This window comes from Phyllostomus hastatus, unplaced genomic scaffold (genome assembly GCF_019186645.2).
Source record: "Phyllostomus hastatus isolate PE091 unplaced genomic scaffold, TTU_PhHast_1.1 phas_contig_38, whole genome shotgun sequence".
Classification (NCBI taxonomy): Eukaryota; Metazoa; Chordata; class Mammalia; order Chiroptera; family Phyllostomidae; genus Phyllostomus; species Phyllostomus hastatus.
This window is the reverse complement of record NW_025333869.1, coordinates 33,067,291-33,088,281: the sequence shown is the minus strand read 5'-3', so window position 1 is coordinate 33,088,281 and position 20,991 is coordinate 33,067,291. Positions and strand designations below refer to the sequence as shown.

Here is a 20,991-nt window from a genome sequence, read left to right as displayed (position 1 = left end):
AGGGGCTCCCAGTCTAGCTGGGTAGACTATGGGGAACTCAGACTTGCTAAGATTAAGTGCTACAGGTTGGAATTTGGGGACAATATGGTTCCTGAGTTTCTCTTACCCTCCAGCATCAAGTTGGGCCTGATCCAGCTGGGGTTACAACCTTTTGGAGAGTTGTGGCACATTGTAAAAGCATTAGTGTGCTTAGTGCCCAAGCCATAGGGCTGCTTTTGTTGTAAGGGGTTGACCCTTTGTCTCCATGTAGGTCTGTTGCCAGGTCTGTTGCCAGGTCTGTTGCCACTGAGAAAAGGAGTCTCATTCTGATTTCTTAGAGAGCTCCTTACGAGCTGAAAGTCTCTTAACCCAGGGGTCATCATTTCAGTATCTCCCCCACGTTGGTGCTTCTCAAACAATGTGCAAAGGTGCACAGTTACCTTGCTGAGATGAAGGCAGCTCAGACTAGCTGAGGCAGGAAGATCTGTGTTTGAACTCAGGTGTTGGCACTTAATAGCTGCATTGCTTTGACCAGTCATCTATTCATTTCACTTTTGTTTAGTTAGTTAGAGTCATGGTCATTCCAAGACCATGGAGGTAGGTATCAGAGTTATTAATGGGCCTAAGAAATAACTCTGCCACCACTTCTAGGAGCTAATGAAATTAATACTTTTAAAAGGATTTCTTTCTTCCTTTCTTTCTTGGGTTTTTATTTTGAAATAATCTTTTATTGTTCTATTGATTTATTTTATTATTTAGCACCATTTATCCCCACTATACCCTCTTCCATGTCCCCCACCACCTCCCCACTCCCAATCACCACACTGTTGTCAATGTCCATGAGTTCTTTCTCTCTTTTTTCTTTTTTGCTCATTCCCTCCACCCCATCTTCTGCTGCCCCTTGAGTAGGTAATGAAGCCCCTGGTGAGCAGGTGGCAAGAGCTTTGCTGAAGACAAGTATCTATATTCTGTTGTTGATAACAATGGGCCACATACCTTTTAGGTGTGTCGGTATAGAATACAAACGAATGATGCTGTTTATACCTGCTTCCCTTTTAAAAAGCTTGGTACACTTTACCCTTTGTAGCTCATGGGCAAGCTGCCTTTTGCGCAGTCCGTGTTGCATTCTCCCACTGTTTTCTCGGTTCTGATGGTCCTGCGGTGGGCTTGTTCCCCCCGGCCCGTGTGTCAGCACGGTGCCTCCCTCCCTGGTTTGGGGCTCCAAGCTTTCAGTTCATTATCTTTGGAAGGTGACACTGGAGGCCCCTTTCTCATCTTCCTTGGTTACTGGTATGTTGCTCCTCACACTCTGCACATTCTTGTTTCAGCTTTGCTGAAACTCACACCATTAAATGGAGATCTTTGTCCAGAGCCCAAATCTTTCTCAGGTGCAGCTTGTCTTTAAAAATAATAATAAAACAGGGTCAAAGCAGCACAGCTGCTATTGAACTCCACGAGCATCATGGCCGCCGAGGGGACATGCACACCTCTCTGCACGTTGACTGGGCACATCTGTCTCGACTTTTGTCATGATGTCTTTTGCCAGATTCTCTTCTGCCATTTTAGGGTCCTGATCTGGGGCCCTGAGAGGTGAGCAGTGTGTGTGATTAGAAACTTTCTATACTTTTTGGAGCCTTAATAAATGTGTGTACTTCATCTTCAAAAAAGAAAAATATACCTTTTATTGGCTTCATATTTGGTGAAAGATTGCTTCCAACACTTCACAGTGAAGTTATATTTTCAATTTCTGGCTGAGAAGGGAAATGTCTGGCCAAGCCTTAGAGTTTATCAACCTCGGAATCGACTTGGAGGTGTAATGACTCCATTTGGGATCAGATCAGGTCCGAGGCCCCCAAAGAACCAATATGTCATTTCTTTTCCACCACCACAAAAATACCTAATAATATAAGAATAGTAGCATTGTTGCCGTAACATGAACACCAATTTTATTTCCCTCTGCCCCTAAAATATTCTGCTTCCTGTCACCAGCAGATCCTCGAGCCAGGCGTTTTTGACTGCTTCGGCACTGTAAAAGTACCTGTGAAGTAACTAGGGTGAGGTTCAAATGCAACCCTAAAGATTTCCCTCTTCTTTCCCCCACTCTCCAGATTAAATCACTTCCAGACATTATTATAATATCATTTTTCAGAGCTCTTATAAATAGATGGATTCTCATTTCTCCTCTTAAATACTGTTTGCTAAATGTTTTGGCCCAAAAGTTCAGTCATTCCATGCAAGCATTAATCAATACAGGAGACATTAGTGGTTGCTCACTCAGATGAGATTTGACATTATTTTTCCTCTGCCTGTGGGGAGGGGAGGGGCATGTTGCCTAATAAAGATGAAGGGTCTTTTCTTCCTTTGTATGAAATGCAAATGATGAGGACACATAAGGTATACATTTCTCAAGCATGAGGCTGCTGCTTTTTGTTGAGAAAGAGGGGCAAGGCCTCGGAGGATTTTAGAATTTGTAAATATAAAATTATCTGCCTTGGTGTTTAAAAAAATAATAAAAGGGAGAAAGAGTTGGCAGGTTGCCAGATTACTTACATTACAGTAATAGATTTGGTGACCCCTGACTTCTGCTGTAGAGAAATGTATTGAATTTTTCATAATATCAGATGAAGCAGATCTAAAAACCTAGTACACTGAGCGCCATTATTTAACTTGAGATTTAACAAAGCCAAAATCCTTTCAAACCAGCCATTTTTTTGTATGATGATAATTTAGTGGCTCAGAAGCTAATAAATCAAGGTTACAATGCCATTGATTTGTTAATTTTAATTTGGGTTGATTTTAAGTTGTCTTTTAAAAAAAAGGAGGAGGAAAAAATCTTGCTTTCCATAGTGACTGAATTTAATAAGATTCTCTGATAGCAAAAGGCTCCCCTACTGCTTCTGCTTTGGGGTGGAAAATGTTATTCTTGTATTATTCCTAGGGAAAAAAATCTCATGCTGCTACAATTCTTATGCCTATGAAAAGATGTTATTTTTTAATACATGATGGCTCACCTATTTGAGATCCATTAATGGCATCATAAATAAGCATTTTGCTAATCTGAAATGTGAAATCTGGATAATAATAGAGACCCATTTATCTGCCCAGCTTTCAATCCCAGACTAGATGTAGATCAGGCTGGAGAAGGAAGAGGGGGGCATCTCTCTAATGAATATATTGCTGCATTTCCCCATGACTTCCACCCACCTAAAACCCAACGTGCATTCTTAGAGTTGCAGTCCATTGAAAAGATTTCTTCTGTGCAATGCATTCTTGGGGGCTGGGGTGCATTTTTGCTTTTATCTGTGCAGTTTAGAAACTGCTTACAGTTTGTTGTACTACAAATATTTGAGGAATAATCCTCTGCAAGGCACAGGCATGTTGCATTATACTAAATTCTTTATATAGTACCAATCTCCTCAGCTTCCTGCATTGGGCAATGTTGACCTTGTATTGGCTAACCTGTTTTTAATGCTCACATGTACGTTAAACGTTTCATTGTTCAGAAACCTATTATGGTTGGTGCTCATCCCTTATGCTGTAAAAAACTAATAATCAAATGGTAAGATCATATCCTGTGGGGTCATTGTGTTGTACCATGACAGGATAACTGAAAAACATTCAGTGAAAACCACCGCAAACGGAAATCGCTCTATGAGCAGCAATTGTTTGGGTGCCGTGCAAGACCATGTCCTGTTCTTCAGGGGCTTAGTCGGTCATATTTCTACTTGTTTCTTTTTAGCTGCTGCCTTTCTTGTTTTATTTTAGGAGCCCTTTTTTCCCCCTGAGCCACTATAATTATCTTTCAGTGATTTAGAACGGAAAAAAAAACCCCACTCAGCTGACCTTTACACACACACACACACACACACACACACTCTCTCTCTCTCTCTCTCTCTCTCTCTCTCTCTCTCTCTCACACACACACACACACACACACTCCTTTGGAAGATTTGAACAAGTAGGGCTTGTGTTTGGATTCAGTTTTACCTTAGTCATGCCTCTTTCCAGATACAAGAAACATTTAATTCCAGATTTCCTGCTTCTGGCTTTAGGCCTTTGACCAGCAAAGGGAAATGTATTTTCTTTACGGCTGTCAGCCAGCCAGCTGCTGAGTTGAGTGAAGGAGGGGAAAAAAAGAAAAGAAAAAAGAAGTGAAATGGAAATGTTGCCCTGCCTCTTGAATTTGCAAAATTGTATAAGGGAACTAAAGCCTCGTTAGCACCCATCTAGAAAACTGGGTTGGCACAGGACTGTCAGAACCTGAGATGAAGGGCCCTTTGGGGCCCACCTTGGGTGTCTCTCCCACTCAATTCTCTGCTCCTGCTCCCCTCCCCTCCCCCCCCCACACACAGATGATGCTGCCACCCTTCTTAGCAAAGAGGGTCTCTCCTGGTGTCACTGTCTCAATTAGAGAATGGAGTTGGGGGAAGGGTGGCAACCATTGGAATACCCAGACTTCCATGCTTCTTGGATTCCCATGGCAACCAAACAAAAGTCAAACAAACCTATCTGCCCCAGCAATAAAAATATGTATTCATTGAAGTCAATTTAAAATATTTCTTTCCAATTTAAAATATGCAGTGCATTTGGCTCCCGGATAAAAACCCCCAACCTGCCGATGTGAAAGGGGATAAAGCCCCTGGCAGAACCACACAGATAAAAGGAATTGGGGAGAATGTTGGGACTTTACAGATGAGACAAATAAATTCAAGTATGAACAAGATTGCTATTTTTTCCTCTCTTCTTCTGCTTAGTTATGCTTTTTATTATATAAACATTAACTGTAATATTACAGTGGGAAGCAGGTATTTGGCAGCCATATATTATTTTAGTAAGTCTACATGGAGAGAACAGTTTCCAGTTTTAGCAGCTGTAACATGTTTAAACTCAGTTTGTAATGGGATCTGAAGATAACTATTCCCCATGGGCTCTGTTGATCTTCGTGGCTGGCTCACTGCCAGATGGAGGGCTCGAAACTATTACTCACGCCTCCTTGCACATACCTTGTCCGAGCATGCTCAGTAAGTGAATTTTGTTCCTAATATGCTATAAATTGGGATTTGATTTCCCCATCATCTACTTGGTATTTTACTGAAGAGTGAAATATTTTGATCACAAATGTCCCCATGTCTGTACTCGCAAACCTGAACAGTTGTGCGTGTTTAAGTAGTTGAGGTCCAAATGGCGTAGTTAGAAACCAATTTCAGGATAGCTAACAAATATCCAAACCAAAGAAGTTTCTGCCTGGCAGTCTTAGTTTAAAAATAATTAGGGTTCCTGATATTTGAACAGATGTATGTTGTTTATAAGCCAAGTACATTTTCTTCATTGAGTCAACTTGCCTTATTTAAAACAAATTATGTTTGCTGTATTAAAGTTCATATTTTTAAGGCTGAGTCTCGTATTAATCCCTCAGTGAGTCATTAATCATACCAAATGCATTATAAAAACTTTAATCACTGAAGTTGAAACTGAGATTGTAATGCAATCCATCCCTTTTAATTACATCAGCTATTTTTCCCTTTCAAATCAAGAGCTATGTTGCAAAGGGGAAACAGATTAAAACTAGAGCTGTTTGATGTTTCTCTTTTTGGAGCAATTTTATGTACTTTGTATAAAAATTTATGTAATTAAAATGCTTGAATTGTTCAGCCTTCTGATTTTTGTGGTGGGAGTAGTCTACCTTCCTTCTTACCAAGGCCCTCTGCTACTTGGCACCCCAAAACAGAGCTAGCTCCTCACACTGGTCACCTACCCCCTCAGAGCTGCTGGGCAAGACAGCTGTCTCAGTCACGCTGTGCTTGCCTCCCATTAACACCTTTGTCTTACCTGTCTGGTCTATATTTTGACATGATGAAAATCTGACCTTTGGAGATGGGCACAAGTGGGTTCAAATTCTACCTCATTCAAATGGTGTGGCTCTCAGGCAAATTCTTGACCCTTTCTGGGCCTCCGTTGTCTCATCAAGTGGCAGGACGGTGAATAAACAAGCAGCTATCATTATCGCTGCCATTATTGTTGTGATGTTGTTGCTGGCACTACACCGGCTCCATGGGCAGTGATGGTGATCCAACTTGGATGCTTCCATTGTTACCCTTGGTGTAGAGACTCACAAAAACCAGAAAGCAGTCTTGCAAAGGAGTTTGCGTCACCAGTACTGGTTTTAAGTAGGGAAGTAATCATGGAGTAAGTTTCCAGAAAAGCATTGATGTCACTGGAAATGAAGTCACGCAATAAATTGCTTGTATCGTAAAAAGAAAATAAACCCATAATGTCGATGCTAATGGAATTATCTCCCCTGACTGATCACCTCTTCTGATATCCTTTTAGATTAATCCTGCCTTATGAAAGGTTTATTAAAGGAGAGGAAGACAAGCCCCTGCCTCCAATCAAACCTCGGAAACAGGAGAACAGTTCACAGGAAAATGAGAATAAAACAAAAATGTCGGGAACCAAACGCATCAAACATGAAATCCCTAAGAGCAAGAAAGAAAAAGAGAATGCCCCAAAGCCCCAGGACGCATCCGAGGTGAGTTGCTTTCTTCCACAGAAATACCTCCGTGAGACGTGCCCTGGGAGACCTCAGGGTCTCCCGGAGTCCTGCACCTGTAGCTGTGACCCCGCACAGTTGCAGCGCTAGACTGAGCAGTCAGATCATCAGAGCTGAAAGGCAGTGTGTGGGATTGAATGGGATACGCAAAAAATATGATCCAGAAAGATGTGAACATCCCATAGCAAACTGGTGGCAACCACTGACTTTGAGATAGAAGGAGCCACAGCTTCATCTCTGTGAAGCCAAGGGACTCCAATTTGAAAGATGTGGCCTCTCTGCTGTTTCACAGCGAGTCCATCTGAGGAGCCAGCGTGACTTTAAAACACGTTTTGTGGGTTCTAGCAGGGAGGGGCACTGAAACTGATGTGTTGTGTCTCTGCAGGACGCTCCTGAAAACTTTAGAGACTCCTTTGCCTCCTTGTAATTGACCTCTGGGCAGCAGCCTTGGGTTGAGACCAATTTAGAAACATCTTAAGTACATATTATTTATGGAGAAATTTTGAAATAGTTCCTCTGAAATCATTATTATCTCTCATGTTAACAGGTAGTGTCTGAATCTTTTAAAACAAGCCCCAGCTACCCACAGCCCCCAACAGCTCTTTGGTGGAAGCCATTAATGTCCGCACAGAGCCAGCCATGGAGGCCGGTCTGGGCTCTGTTTCAACATGAATAATAAAAACCCTGCTGCCTATAAAAAAAAAACTTAGCAGCCACATTTGGAGACAGCATGTTCTAGGATTCAACCCCAGAGGGAATTTTGTTGCTGATATTAAACACCCCCTAAAAAATCAGGTTTATAATGAACACATAAGAGACTCCCTAATTAAACACTGGTTTAAAACGCACACAACACAAACACTACAACAATCTCCTAACGAGAATGCAACTTATTCAACTGGATCCTGTGTCAGAAGGTTGCATTGACACAAAGACAAAATTTATTTTTGTTTTAATTTTTGTTTCACAATTATTTTAAGCTCTAGTAATTAAAAAGGGGGTGGGGGAGGGGAGATGATGCAGAGATTTCTAAACATCTGCAAGCTTGCAACATAAATGGCCAAAAGCAAGGAAATTCCAAGTTAAGGCTAACATTCCATTCCTCCTTTATCCTGTTGGCCTGGTGATTTATTATGGGATTTTGGATCAGTGAGTTCTATTAGATACCATGTGTACAGCATTGCCAAAGCACCTAGGGGCACACTGAGGACCAAGAGGACAGCCGACCTTTGAATGGCTTCACTCTGGGGATGAAGTTTAAAATGGTGGGTTTGTGAGTTGTGGAAGGAATCCTCAGCCCCTGCCCTGAGCCCATCAGCTCAGGCGATGACCATTGTCAGAAGTAGAGCCAGACGACCTGCAGTCCATATCTTAAAGCCTTAAGGCTCCCTGTTTCCTCGAGGTCCTGACAGTTCCCTTCAGGGAGCTGTCAGTGTCTTGAGTGTCAAAGTTTATTATGATCAGGTTATCTAAACTACCCAGAATCTCACACTGTCTTCAAGGTTGACCTTAGAGTAAGAATTGTTCCCCACCTTTGACACAGACCCATGTTATTAACCGGGTATATATCTTCCCATTGGTTTTGTGTCCCAGTTTTTGGTTAGGGCATTATTGTTGTCATTGTTTTAATTCTTCTTCATTTTTTATGTCTTCAATATGAAGCAGTGAACTCAATGGAAATAGGAGGGCTTATAAAGAAGCCCTTCTAGTCAAACCTGATATCTTTTAAGTAATTGAACTACATGTTGCCTAGTGGGAAGGAGCCATTTAACATACTAAGGGCAGATCAAAAAATTCCATCCTAGAAAAAGGATCCCTTACCTTTTTCTGTCTATCTTTTAAAGACCTCCTAAACCTATTCACAGCCCAAAGCATAGAACTCCGTGTAACTGAAGGCCCAGGTCACAGAAACTTCGTTGGAACTGAGCATCCCCACAGCCCCAGAAACCCAGCCTTCAAACCACAGAAACCCAGAAACCCACCAGAAACTAACATTTAAATGAAATTTGCTTTTTTTCCTTGCTGTGCTCATTTTTCTGTATTTTCACATAAAGTAAAAGCTCAAGGGGCCAATGATAATTGTTAATGTAGAACAGATCATGATATTTGCACTGGAAAAGGCAGTTATTAGTACAAAGAAATAAAAGATGGTACATAAAGTCTGGTAGGTATAATACGTCCCTAAAAATAGGGATATCTTTAAGTGACTTGCAGGAGAAATATCTATTAAATGAGTGTGATTCCCTGAATTTTTGTTCTTGTACATCGCTACACCAGCATCTTCAATGTTACCCCAAAATGCTAATGGGGTTGGAACTTCTTTTCTTCATAAAGAAGAACAATGTTCGTGGGATGAGATGGAGGTGGGGAGAAAGACTAGTTTCATACAAATGTTTTGGGACCATTCTCCTCTAAGACATGTAAGGGCAAAATGACAGAAGTTTTGAAAGAGCTTGTCAGTCAGCTGGGTCACAGATGGAAAGTTAAAATGACCTTCCAAGGTCATAGTTTCCACAGCTACATAATGCAATGAATGGGTCGAATTGTGCCCACAACTTCTGTCAGTGGGGATACATAAAGAGCATCCATCTCATTGACTACAATTTATTTCAGTGAACAGAAAAGATGTGTTTGTGGTGGTGCTCACTGCCTGAATTTTGACAACTTCATTTTTAGCTTTAACAGAAATGTAATTTGCTGCAGCCCAGGAGGACTTAGAGTCCTTCTGTCCCTTAGGTAGACAGGCCAGTGTTACATCTGCATCATTTTTCAATATTTTAGCTTATCTGCTCTAATGGCACTGAGTAGAAATTGCTAACACTTAAACATTGCTAATTTTATACCTCAAATTGGACATATTAGGACAAGATAAGCTCTCTCTCAAAAAAAAAAAACAAAACAAGGAGTTATAGTGAGTTTGTTGTTGACATGGGGGTGGTTAGGTTTTTGAAAGAGAGATGCTTAAAAAAAACTTTCTCCAAAGTGTCATAAAGCACAACATGTAATTTAAAACCCATTTGGATAATTGACTGATTTGACAAGAAGACAACCTCAAAATTAAACTATATATTAGAATCAAGGAGTGATATGATTGTATACCATCAGAACGTAACACTTTGGTATTTTGATAAGTGTCTCATAAGGGACTAAAGTGAGTATGCATATTTCCCCTAATGCTTCTGTAATTTAGATTCTTTGTTTAGAGCTGTGATTCAGGAGTGATCAAGCTTTACAGAAACTCCGTGAGCTGATTGACAAGCCTATTTTCAAGAAAAACTGCTGCTGTGTTTAATATTTTATTACCTAGCAAAATGTGTCAATGCATTGGGCTTTCTTCTGACTATCTTGCAATCTTTCATCAGGTTTCATCAGAACAAGAAAAGGAGCAAGAAACTTTAAACCTGAAAAGCAGCACTGAGCCTCTCCCAGCAGCAGACATGAAGAAAAAAATGGAAGGGTACCAGGATTTTGCAGCGAGGCCCCTGGTGTCTACAGCGGACCCAGAAAAGGACAGCAAAACAGATCAAGGTGCCAACAGTGAGAAGGTGGCAGAGGAGGCAGGAGAGAAGGGACCTGCACCTCCACTCCCGAGTGCCCCTCTGGCCCCTGAAAGAGACCCCGGGGCTGGCAAACAGTCTCTCGCCTCTCCTAATGCTCTTGTGGACTCAAAATCTGAACCCAAACCCTGCTGTTTTACAGAGAGCCCTGAGAATGAACTCCAAGACACATCCTTCCCTGGCTTCCCCAGCACGCAGCCACCACTGGCAAACCAGAGTGAGGTGGACGATGACAAAGTGCCCGCGATGGCAGATTACATCGCCAACTGCACTGTGAAGGTGGACCAGCTGGGCAGTGACGACATCCACAATGCACTAAAGCAGACCCCAAAGGTCCTTGTGGTCCAGTCATTTGACATGTTCAAAGACAAAGACCTGACTGGGCCCATGAATGAGAACCATGGGCTCAACTACACCCCCCTGCTCTACTCAAGGGGCAACCCAGGCATCATGTCCCCACTGGCTAAGAAAAAGCTTTTGTCCCAAGTGAGTGGGGCCAGCCTCTCCAGCAGCTATCCCTATGGCTCCCCACCCCCTCTGATCAGCAAAAAGAAACTGATTGCCAGGGATGACCTGTGTTCAGGTTTGTCCCAGGCCCACCACGGCCAAAGCACTGACCACATGGCGGTCAGCCGGCCGTCAGTGATTCAGCACGTGCAGAGTTTTAGGAGCAAGCCCTCTGAGGATAGAAAGAGCATCAATGACATTTTTAAGCATGACAAACTGAGTCGATCGGATCCCCACCGCTGCAGCTTCTCCAAGCACCACCTCAGCCCCCTTGCTGACTCCTATGTCCTGAAGCAAGAAATCCAGGAGGGCAAGGAGAAACTCTTAGAGAAAAGGGCACTGCCCCACTCCCACATGCCCAGCTTCCTGGCCGATTTCTACTCCTCTCCTCATCTCCACAGCCTCTATAGACACACGGAACACCATCTTCATAATGAACAGACATCCAAGTACCCATGCAGGGATATGTACAGGGAATCGGAAAACAGTTCTTTTTCCTCCCACAAACACCAAGAAAAGCTCCACGCAAACTATCTCTCCTCTGTACACCTGCAAGACAAAAAGTTGGCTGCAGCAGAAGCCACCACGGATGACCAACCAACGGATCTGAGCCTTCCCAAGAACCCACACAAACCCACAGGCAAGGTCCTGGGTCTGGCTCACTCAGCCACAGGGCTCCAAGAGAGCAAAGGTGTCTCCCAGTTCCAGGTCATAAACAGCCACAGTCGAGACTGTCACCCCAAAGCCTGTCGGGTATCACCCATGACCATGTCAGCTCCTAAAAAATACCCTGAAGCGCTCTCAAGGTCAAGCAAACCTCACCACGTGAGACTGGAGAATTTCAGGAAGATGGAAGGCATGGTCCATCCTATCCTGCACCGGAAGATGAGCCCTCAGAACATAGGTGCAGCGCGTCCCATAAAGCGCAGCCTGGAGGATTTGGACTTCATGATTGCTGGGAAAAAGGCCCGGGCCGTGTCTCCCCTGGACCCCTCCAAGGAGGTCTCTGGGAAGGAGAAAGCCTGTGAGCAGGAGAGCGAAGGCAGCAAGGCAGCTCACAGTGGGCATTCTGGTGGTGCATCGGAAGGCCACAAGCTCCCCCTCTCCTCCCCTATCTTCCCAGGTTTGTATTCTGGGAGCCTGTGTAACTCGGGCCTCAACTCCAGGCTTCCAGCAGGGTATTCTCATTCTCTGCAGTACTTGAAAAACCAGACTGTTCTTTCTCCACTCATGCAGCCCTTGGCTTTCCACTCACTTGTGATGCAAAGAGGAATTTTTACCTCGCCAACAAATTCTCAGCAGCTGTACAGACACTTGGCTGCGGCCACACCTGTAGGAAGTTCATATGGGGACCTCTTGCACAACAGCATTTACCCATTAGCTGCTATAAATCCTCAAGCTGCCTTTCCATCTTCCCAGCTGTCATCCGTGCACCCCAGTACAAAACTGTAAGCCCAGCTCTGCCCAGCATCCCAAGTGGTGTGGCTAGAAGAGCTTCACTCCTTACCTGGGGGTGATGGCTTGTAGAATTAGAAGTCAGTATTTCTTCTAATCTGGGGGTAAGATCAGTTCCAGCCAAAGTGGCCAAGAGAGGAGGCGAGCATGCCTGATTTTTCTGGGGCAACACCAGCCTCGGCTGGTCTGTCTTGAGTCCCTTCCAACACAGATGCCCCCGTACCCCAGATGGTTCACTTCACACAGGGGTCTCATGAATGGATTTATGTGTGACCAGGAAGAACTCTGAGGACCCCGAGTTCCCATGGTCAGGAAACAATCTGGGCGAAAAGGGGGCAGGCATTTCAAAGGAAGGGGCAAGGAAGACTGGCAAACCTATGCCACGGGATGCCCCATTTTCATAAAACTCTCCAAGGTTCAATCAATGCAATGTATAGTGAAACTTCCATCGATCTTTTGTTTTGACACTATTAAACAATCCAGAGAAGTAAACACTGTTAAATTGACTGTATATATTTGCTTCTTAAAACTACCCGTATCACTGTTTGCTCTCCTAATTTATATACAGGTAGTTCCATTTTCTCCCAGTTCCTTCTTGTCCCTTTATTATTATTTTTTTAATTAAACAGTATCACTTTTGTTTGCAGGTCTTCTGTTTTTGTTTTGTTTTGTTTTGTTTTGTTTTAAAGGCTAACTGACTGTCCTAGTTGTTCATGTGTGTCTGTAATTTTTTCCACATCTTATCATTTCGAGCAGCTTTGGGTGGTAAAGTTATTGTTTACAAATTGAAGCAACTGATTCTAGTGGAACAAATGAAAAAGAAACATTTGAGCACACCATAGTGCAAAGAACGTTCCTTTGCAGATCCACAACTTCTGGACTTTGTTCCTCATAAATGGCATAGTTGAAAGAGCTCATACACTGCTTACCCGACCAAATGCTTTGCTTTGAAGTATTGGGTGATGTGAAAATATCAAGCATTGTACTTACCTTATCTAGGCTGTGAAACTGTTCTACATACCAGAGAAATCATAAAAACAAAAACTTCACTGGCAGCAAGCTGCCGAATAACAACAGAGTCTAGAGGACATACTTGTGGGCTGCACAGATATTTTAGGAATTCCAGAAATTAGAACAGGAGCCAGAATGATTTACATTGGTGTTGGCCCTGATCCCTCTAAGCAGTCCGGGAAAGGGGGTTGGGAAGAGGATGGAGCTCGACTACCCAGAAGAACACAAGCAGCCAGAGGCCCACGCTCCAGGCACCTTCCCTGGGCTGTGGACTCTGGGGTGATAGGTAGTCATGTTGCCTTCATCACGTTGATTTCTTGTTTCCAAGAAGAACTTTCCAGGCCACATGTGTGGAGCTAATTGGCATACTGGATTACCCATTCAAAAGAAAGTCATCCTGTTTGGGTTTCCTGGGCATGGGTTTTGTGTGTATGTTCTCACTTACGGTGGTTGGTGTCATGTTTGTGACCACCTGGCAATACAGCCCGCTTTATAATTTATCGTAGTGTTGGAAAGAAAGGGTCAAGCTGTGCAAGCAGTCAAAGTATGTGGAGAATGTATACTGTCATTCTTGCCACTTCGTTGCATTTGCTGCCAAGATATAACATCAAGGTGGATGCATTTTCTAAGTATGTTAAAAGTCGATCCATGCAGAGTGATTTTCTTTCCAAGTCCCATCCCTGCTGATAAGAATGCTTTGACAAACTCCCAGCCAACCCTCCCCTCCCCAACACTACCAGTAGGCATTAGGACCATAGTTAACCAGTCTTTTACCTCTGAGATATTTAATTCTATGAAAATTGATGACAATTTTCAACTGATAAATAGGTAACTCAACTGCAAAATAATCAAAACTGGTAAACAATGAAACTGCGGCTCTTAAACGAAGCCATGCATGCCGTGCATTTGTATTGAAATGTCTCCATGATACGAAGCCAAATATTCAATGTAACGTACTTAATATCCAAAGGTGGAAACAAAAGAATGTAGAGATCTAGTGTTAAGAGTTCCATTTGCTTCAATTAATTATTTACCTTCCTGTGGAATAATATATATATATTTAATAGAACCATAGATAGACTAGTAGAATTTAGATTATAAATGTGTGAGTGCAGATTGTCCTGCTATTGCACAAGATAGAGGGGGGAAAATCTCAATTCCAGCTGGCAAAACGCTAACCACGACCAATCCTAAGAAAGTTGCACTAGATTGGTCACAGAATCAGAGGACGTGGAAGATGAAGTGAACTCCAGTGTTTCTGCGGCAGACGTGGGCTAGATCGGACGTGGTTCCTATGAGTTTGTTTCCCAAAGAAAATGGGGGGCCGTCTGTCCCTGGTGGAGCTCACCTATCCATTTGGAATATGGGGCATTTGTTTTCCCCACTGGGATGATTTCAGTCTGCTTTCATCATGTTGGAATTTGATCACACCATTTTCAAACAATGTTAACATAGTCCAGCTTTTGTTTTTCTCTTCTCTTCCAAGAGGAGACTCACTGTTTCTGTCTGAGGAAGCTCATACCCTCAGCAAAACATCAGGACAAATAAAGAGAAATGGGGGCACACATTCCCAACAGAAGCAGTGTGTTATTTGTTTTAAAACTCCGCACAGAGATCTTGGAAATCTTTCAAAAAGACCATTGAATTCTTCATTGGCTGAGAACTACATTTTAAAAAGTCTTAAATAGGGCTTTGTTTGCATTGTTTGAGTTCAAGGGGCCTTATTATTGAATGGAATTGCACAAGCCTTTCTTTGTGCAATCAGACCATTGTTATTGGTAGTTCTGTAAAGGAAACTGTGGGATCTAATTGGCAATGGAGTCATAAATCTATTTACTGAGTGTGGCTTCCAAGAAATGTTGCAATTCAAAATGCACTAAGTCCGTGATTTACTGGAGATTTGGAGATTCTAAATAATATTTTTTAAAAGCCTTTCCATGCAACTTCTGATTTAACTTTTGGCAACTCAACATAAAAAAAGAGAAAACAGCCCAAGTTTCAGAATAAAGTATTCTCCTATTAAGTGATTGGAACTTGTAATATTTGCCACAGGACTGACTTATTTATTTACTAGCTAGAAGCTGTTAAGTTCACTTGTTTATCAGGGCATATACAGAAGGGTTTGTTACAACTAAATGTTGATTTTACAACTTTCTGACCTGGTGCATGAATTCTCAAGTACTGTATTTCACTGTGTTGGTGTGTCTGATGGAAATTTCGAGGTGATCCTACAAAAATATTTTATGTAGTGTGCCTTCAAAGAGAACCATTTATTTCTCTTCACTTGTGTCCCACAAAGTCACATTTGGTGGTGGTCAGCCAAGTCCCATCTGGTCCAGTTTTACTCTTGTCCCAATTTTAAAGAGATATGGGAACAAGTGTGCCCACACCATTGCAATGATTATCTTAAGCACTTAAATTCCAGTGTTGGCTGTTGATGTATTTGATATTCTGCTTGTCTCCCCATGGTTGAAATATGTCTGAAGAATAGCAGCATAATCTCTTGGCTGTTTATACTTTTTTAAATTTTCCTGTGTTGTAAATATTGTACACTTTTGGTGATTCCAGCTATGTAACCTCTGCTCTGTAAGGTGATTATTTGTATATAGCAACATGGCCCAGTGATATTATATAGTTTCTCAATGGAGAGGTTATTGAGTAACCTTTGCATTAGTTTAAACACTACCAGAAGAATGCTGAGCCAACTATAAACACTCAATTTTGTATGTTTTCCAAATTGTACTTATTACTGCTTTTGATACTGTATTACGTGCCAATAGTTTCCCAATCACATAGCAGGCAAGAGATATTTTGTACTTTTTGATCCACTGTAATATTTAATAAAAAATGTTACTATCTGTTTCCTTTTGGGTATGAGTATTCTTTCACTTCTTCCCTAGGAGCCCCATGGCCTCACCAGAGTACTTTCTACCCCATTGTGTCCAAATTGGACAATATCGATAATAATGGTGATGATAAGGTCTGTAGGTTGTTAACCTGCTGTGTGCCCAGTTGGCATACAGTATCTGTAATCTTCACAATGCCACACAAATATGGGTATGCTCACTTTACTCCTAAGAAAACTAAAGCTTAGATAGGTAAATCATGCCCAAGATCACCTGAAAACAATTGAAAGAGTAGGATTTGAACCCAAGTCTTTTAGGTCTGTGACTTCCTTCATATACCATACTCCTCTCCTGGCAGATAACAAAAAAATCACTGTTCATTCAGTCAACAAAGACTTACTCGTGCTTCAGCTGCCAGGCATAGTGTTAGGATCTGGGAATACAATGGTGAGTGAAAAATGAGTATTGTCTCTGGAGCTTATAAATCTTATGGGAAAGATTATTAATCAAACAGTCATTCACCCATGTAAATACAAACCTCAGCCTGACCTAGTTCTGGGGAAGAGGAGTGTGATGACTAAAGTGACAACATGAAGAGGAAGTGGTGACTAAACTGATACATGAAGGATGATTATCAGTTGACCAGATATGAGGGAATTGGGAGAAGACTAATCCAAGCCCAGGGTACCATCTGTACCAAGACCCCAAGGCAGAAACAAGTTTGGCTTATTATAGGAGTCAAAGAAAACCCTGTGTGACCGAAGCATCATTAATTACAAGGTCCAGGGGATGAGGTTGAGTGAGGTTAGAGAGTACAGCAGGGTCAACCAAGTGCATGTGTCCCAATAGACAAGCATTTTCATCTTTATCCTAAACAAGAAGAGTTTTAAGCAGGTAGATGACATGTTCAAATTTGTCTTTTTCAATATTGCTCTCTGGCTGCTGTGTGAAGGCAGATGGAGGGAAATCTAACACCAAGGTGGTGGTTATTTCCATTGGGGTGGTGGAGCAGAAGAGTGGACACGCTTAAGAGGTTCTCGGAAGGAAGAAAGGACAGACTTGGTGATGGACTAAATGGGACAACAGATGGATATTCGGGAAGGATTGAAAAGCTAAGAAAACAGCATATTCTGATGTCTGGTGATGATGGTCAAAGACTTGTGATCTTCCATCCCCTTAATCCTCTTCGTCAGGCTTCTCCTGGGTTTTGCTCAGGCTATTACTAGTTGAAATGAGGCATTCACAAAGTAGCACCCCGTGTGCTCCCTTCTGAATGCTCCCAGCAATTGTGAAGAGGGAGAGCATGGACAGATTTTGATGAGTGTCTTGGATTACAACCCACATCATCTGATCAGGGTGGACTTTGAATAGAAGACAGTAAGCTGCTAGCAAGCATGTCACAACTCAGGGGAAGACACATTTTGTTAAAAAAACAAGACCCTTTTTCTTACTGAGGTTGAGATCCTTACCCTGCCCACCCTCAGGCCAGCAGAAGTTCCAGCAACATGTTAGGGGCCTCACCCTCTTCTTGCTGGCTGTCAAACTGATTAATCCAAACACCCAGCACAGGAAGAACCCTGGGCCTCATGGTCTCCTTGCTCTCTCATTCTGATTCATGTGTATTTCATCACATCATATGAATTGTTATGAGTACATCAAAAGAATGTTCTTCCATCTATGACACATTCAGCATCTACAGATCTGATATTGAATCATACACAACAGGAAACATCATGATAAGTTATCTATTTTTACCAGGCCTAACTGGCAAATACTGTTAGGAAGGAGGGTACTTTTGCTAAAGATGTCACTCACAGTGCAAAAGCAATGAAAATGCCCAGTGATTTATTATAGGAAAGTGGCCAAAGTTGACAAATGTTTTAGGGCTGATAGTGGCCAGAAAAGGGGTAATCATTTACATCAACATGCTGTAAATGATAGGAGATTGGGGGGGAGTGACCTCTGGCCAGGAATAATGTGAAAGAAAGCTTAGCCTTCGAGTTTGTCCTGCGGAGTATAATAAATCACATTAATTTTGGCTCTACTAATTCAGAATTCCTAAATGTTGGAATCTCTAGGCTAATTCCTGGTATTTAAAAAAATTCTAAAACTTTTGTTTAACCCACTTTAAAAAGCAAACTATTTTTAATCATGCTAGCCAAACTATAAGCATTCAACTAACCCAGTAAGGGCAAGGTGCTATGCTCCTTGAGGCATGCACACAAAAACAACTACTACTTTAATTATTGTTGAAACCCTCCAGGACAAAGCTGCCCAGTGGAACTTCCCAAGATGGTAGGAAGGTTCTGTAATTCAGAGTTTTCCAATGCTGTAGCTACTAGAAAATATGGCTATTAGGCCTTTGAAAAGGGCCTAGTGTGAAGGAAGTAACTTTAATTCTATTTAATTTTTAATTCATTTTAAATTTAAATAGCTACATATGACTAGTGGTTACTATATCGAACAGCAGAGCTCCAGAAGGTCCAAATGGCCAGTGTGCATATACAGATAGATTCAATTTCAGGTAGCTCAATACTGCACATAACCTTTTAACAAACACTAAAGCAGGCAACACTGTGCTTGCCAAAATTTCATTAATCAATGAGGCATTACTATAGATTTAACGTTATTTTTCACTCAAGATTTACACATCATAGGCATTTAAGTACTAACTAAACAAATAAATCATTAAGAGAGCATTAAGAAAAAAGTTTACAGTTACAGCATTTTGTAATCCAGTCCTGCCTTTTATGCTATGTCTGATAGTGTGACGCTTGAATGCAACTTCTAGAAAGTCTATGCAGTGTTAGCGTGGCCATGTTCAAGCCACAGCTCTTCCCTCCACGGTAGTTCGGTACTTATCTCTGCAGACTTGGCAAGTATCCAGCATGAGGGAGAGGACTAGCTGGGGAGAGGAGGACCCACAGGCCAAGGGTGGAGGAATCCACACTAAACGTAATTGCAGTGTCCTAGTCCTTGTACTTCACACCTGGGATGCCCTGCCTCTGGGCCCAGAAATTCAAGCAATCAGCCAAAAGTGTTGGCAGAACACCCTAAGTTTGTTTGCAAATTTATGAGGCAAAAAAGAGAGAAGACTCCAGGAAATAGTATTAGGAAAGAAAAAAAGGATGCAAAGACCTTTTACATTTTTGGAGAATAGCATTAACTTTAAGCCTATGAACTGGAAAATTTCAGATGAAAGAAGATATTTTCTATAAAAACAGAAGTAACCAAACTTTCCCAAGAAGAAATATAAAACTCAAGTAATGATTAACAATTTGATCAGTAGTCAAATAATTCTCCACAAAAAAAAGCACCAAGACCAAGTGGTTTTAAGAAGTGTCAGAGAATTGAAAAAGAGGAAAAGTTACCCAATTCTTTTTATGAGTTTATTTTGACCTCATTACCAAAAGAGACAGTGAAAAAAGAGAAATAAATAGAGACCAATCTTACTTGGAAAGCAGATGCAGAAATCATAAGTAAAATATTAGAAAAATATAAAAGTTTATGTTTGAAAATATACATTCATATATATATATATACATAAATATCCAAATTACATACATGTGTATATATACTAAAATGGCATACATGTTTAAAATGTATTAAAAATAATATTATATATGACCAAGAAGAGTTTATCTAGAAATCTACAGAAATTCTATTAATATAATAACATGTAAAAGCCACCTGGAAAAATATTACATTGGATCCCCATCTCAAACAATACACAGAATACTTCCCAAAAAGGAGACATGGGAGAATTGTTTTATAATCCTGGAGTGGGGAAAACCATCATATGATTTAAAATTCAGAAACTGTAAAAGATTGATTATTTATGTACATAAAAACTAAATTTCTATATGCAAAAAATGAGCAAATTCAAAATGCAAATATTACTTAGGTAATAGGTATTGAAATTCATAGCCTAAAGGGCTAATCTTTTGTATAAAGGGACCTTAGAAATCAGGAAGAAAATGGGAAAATGGTAGTAAAATGTACAAATCTGAAGTACACAGTTCAATGAACCTTGACAAATGTCTACAGCCATGTGACCATGACTGAGAACAGAATATAGTTCACCTCTGTTTTGGCAGAATGTTTCCTCATGATACTTGCCAGTCACCCAACCTACTCTCATCCAGTAGGCAATCGCCATCCTTATTTCTATCATCAGATTTGTGTCATTTGTTTTTAGCACTCTTTAAAAATTAGGAACACAAAGATATTTACCATCACATCAGTGTTTTTACTTAACATAGTGCTACAGGTCATTTCAATATAACATGATGGAAAGCAATTTGGCAAAATCCAGTAAAGTTGTAGGTGTGGTTACGATAAACTCACGAGAACACATCCAGGTAGACGCTGAGAACCCTCACACTGCGTTCACCGGAGTAAGTCAGAGGCTGCTTATTGCAGCACTGATTCCCATCGTACACACAGAAACTACAGAGAAACAAAACAACATAAAAGTCCATAAATGGAATAATGTGTAGTCATTAAAATGAATATTTTAAATGTCTGTCTACCAATGTAAAGAAGCAATCAAAAATGCAATGCTGAATGGAAAAAAAACATGTTGCTAAAGAGTTCACACAGTATGATAAAAATTCAAAACATAATAGGATGATGCTGTTTATGGATGTATTTAAGAATATGAAAACATAAAGAGGAACACTTTATCATCAGGTTATTCACAGGAGGGAGACGAGTCTGATGGGGGAAAAGATCTTGAACTGCCTGTGAGATTATTTCTGGGGCAAAATGGCAAAATGTTAACATTTATTGAATTTGGGTGGAAAGAATGTGGTGTTATTATGACACATATTTGCATATTTCAAATTTTTCCTACTTTGTAAAATAAACTAATTGACATGTAACACCACACATGGAGTAAAGACACATGGGTTTACAGCCTCCAAGCCTCAGTTAACTCATCTGTAAATTGGGGATAGATAACACTTGCCTTGTCTCCTTTCTGTGTTGTCAGAATATGAAAACATCTAGTAAGCAGCTAAGGTCCATGCAGCTAACATTATTACAGTTGCTAATGTTGAGGATTGCTGCATCACATGACTCTATG

The 20,991-nt window shown here is 41.2% G+C and overlaps 1 protein-coding gene across 2 annotated transcripts in view; it reads left to right on the top strand.

Moving 5' to 3' along the window:
- Positions 1 to 15,921, top strand: part of ARID5B (AT-rich interaction domain 5B) — a 178,592-nt gene extending 162,671 nt beyond the window's left edge. For both annotated transcript variants that reach the window (XM_045841939.1, XM_045841940.1), the window contains 2 exons: positions 6,310 to 6,508; positions 9,892 to 15,921. In XM_045841939.1, coding sequence (XP_045697895.1) covers positions 6,310 to 6,508; positions 9,892 to 12,045 — 2,353 coding nt within the window. In that variant the 3' untranslated portion in view covers positions 12,046 to 15,921. The remainder of the gene's footprint in view (positions 1 to 6,309; positions 6,509 to 9,891) is intronic.
- The last annotated feature ends 5,070 nt before the right edge of the window (positions 15,922 to 20,991 follow it).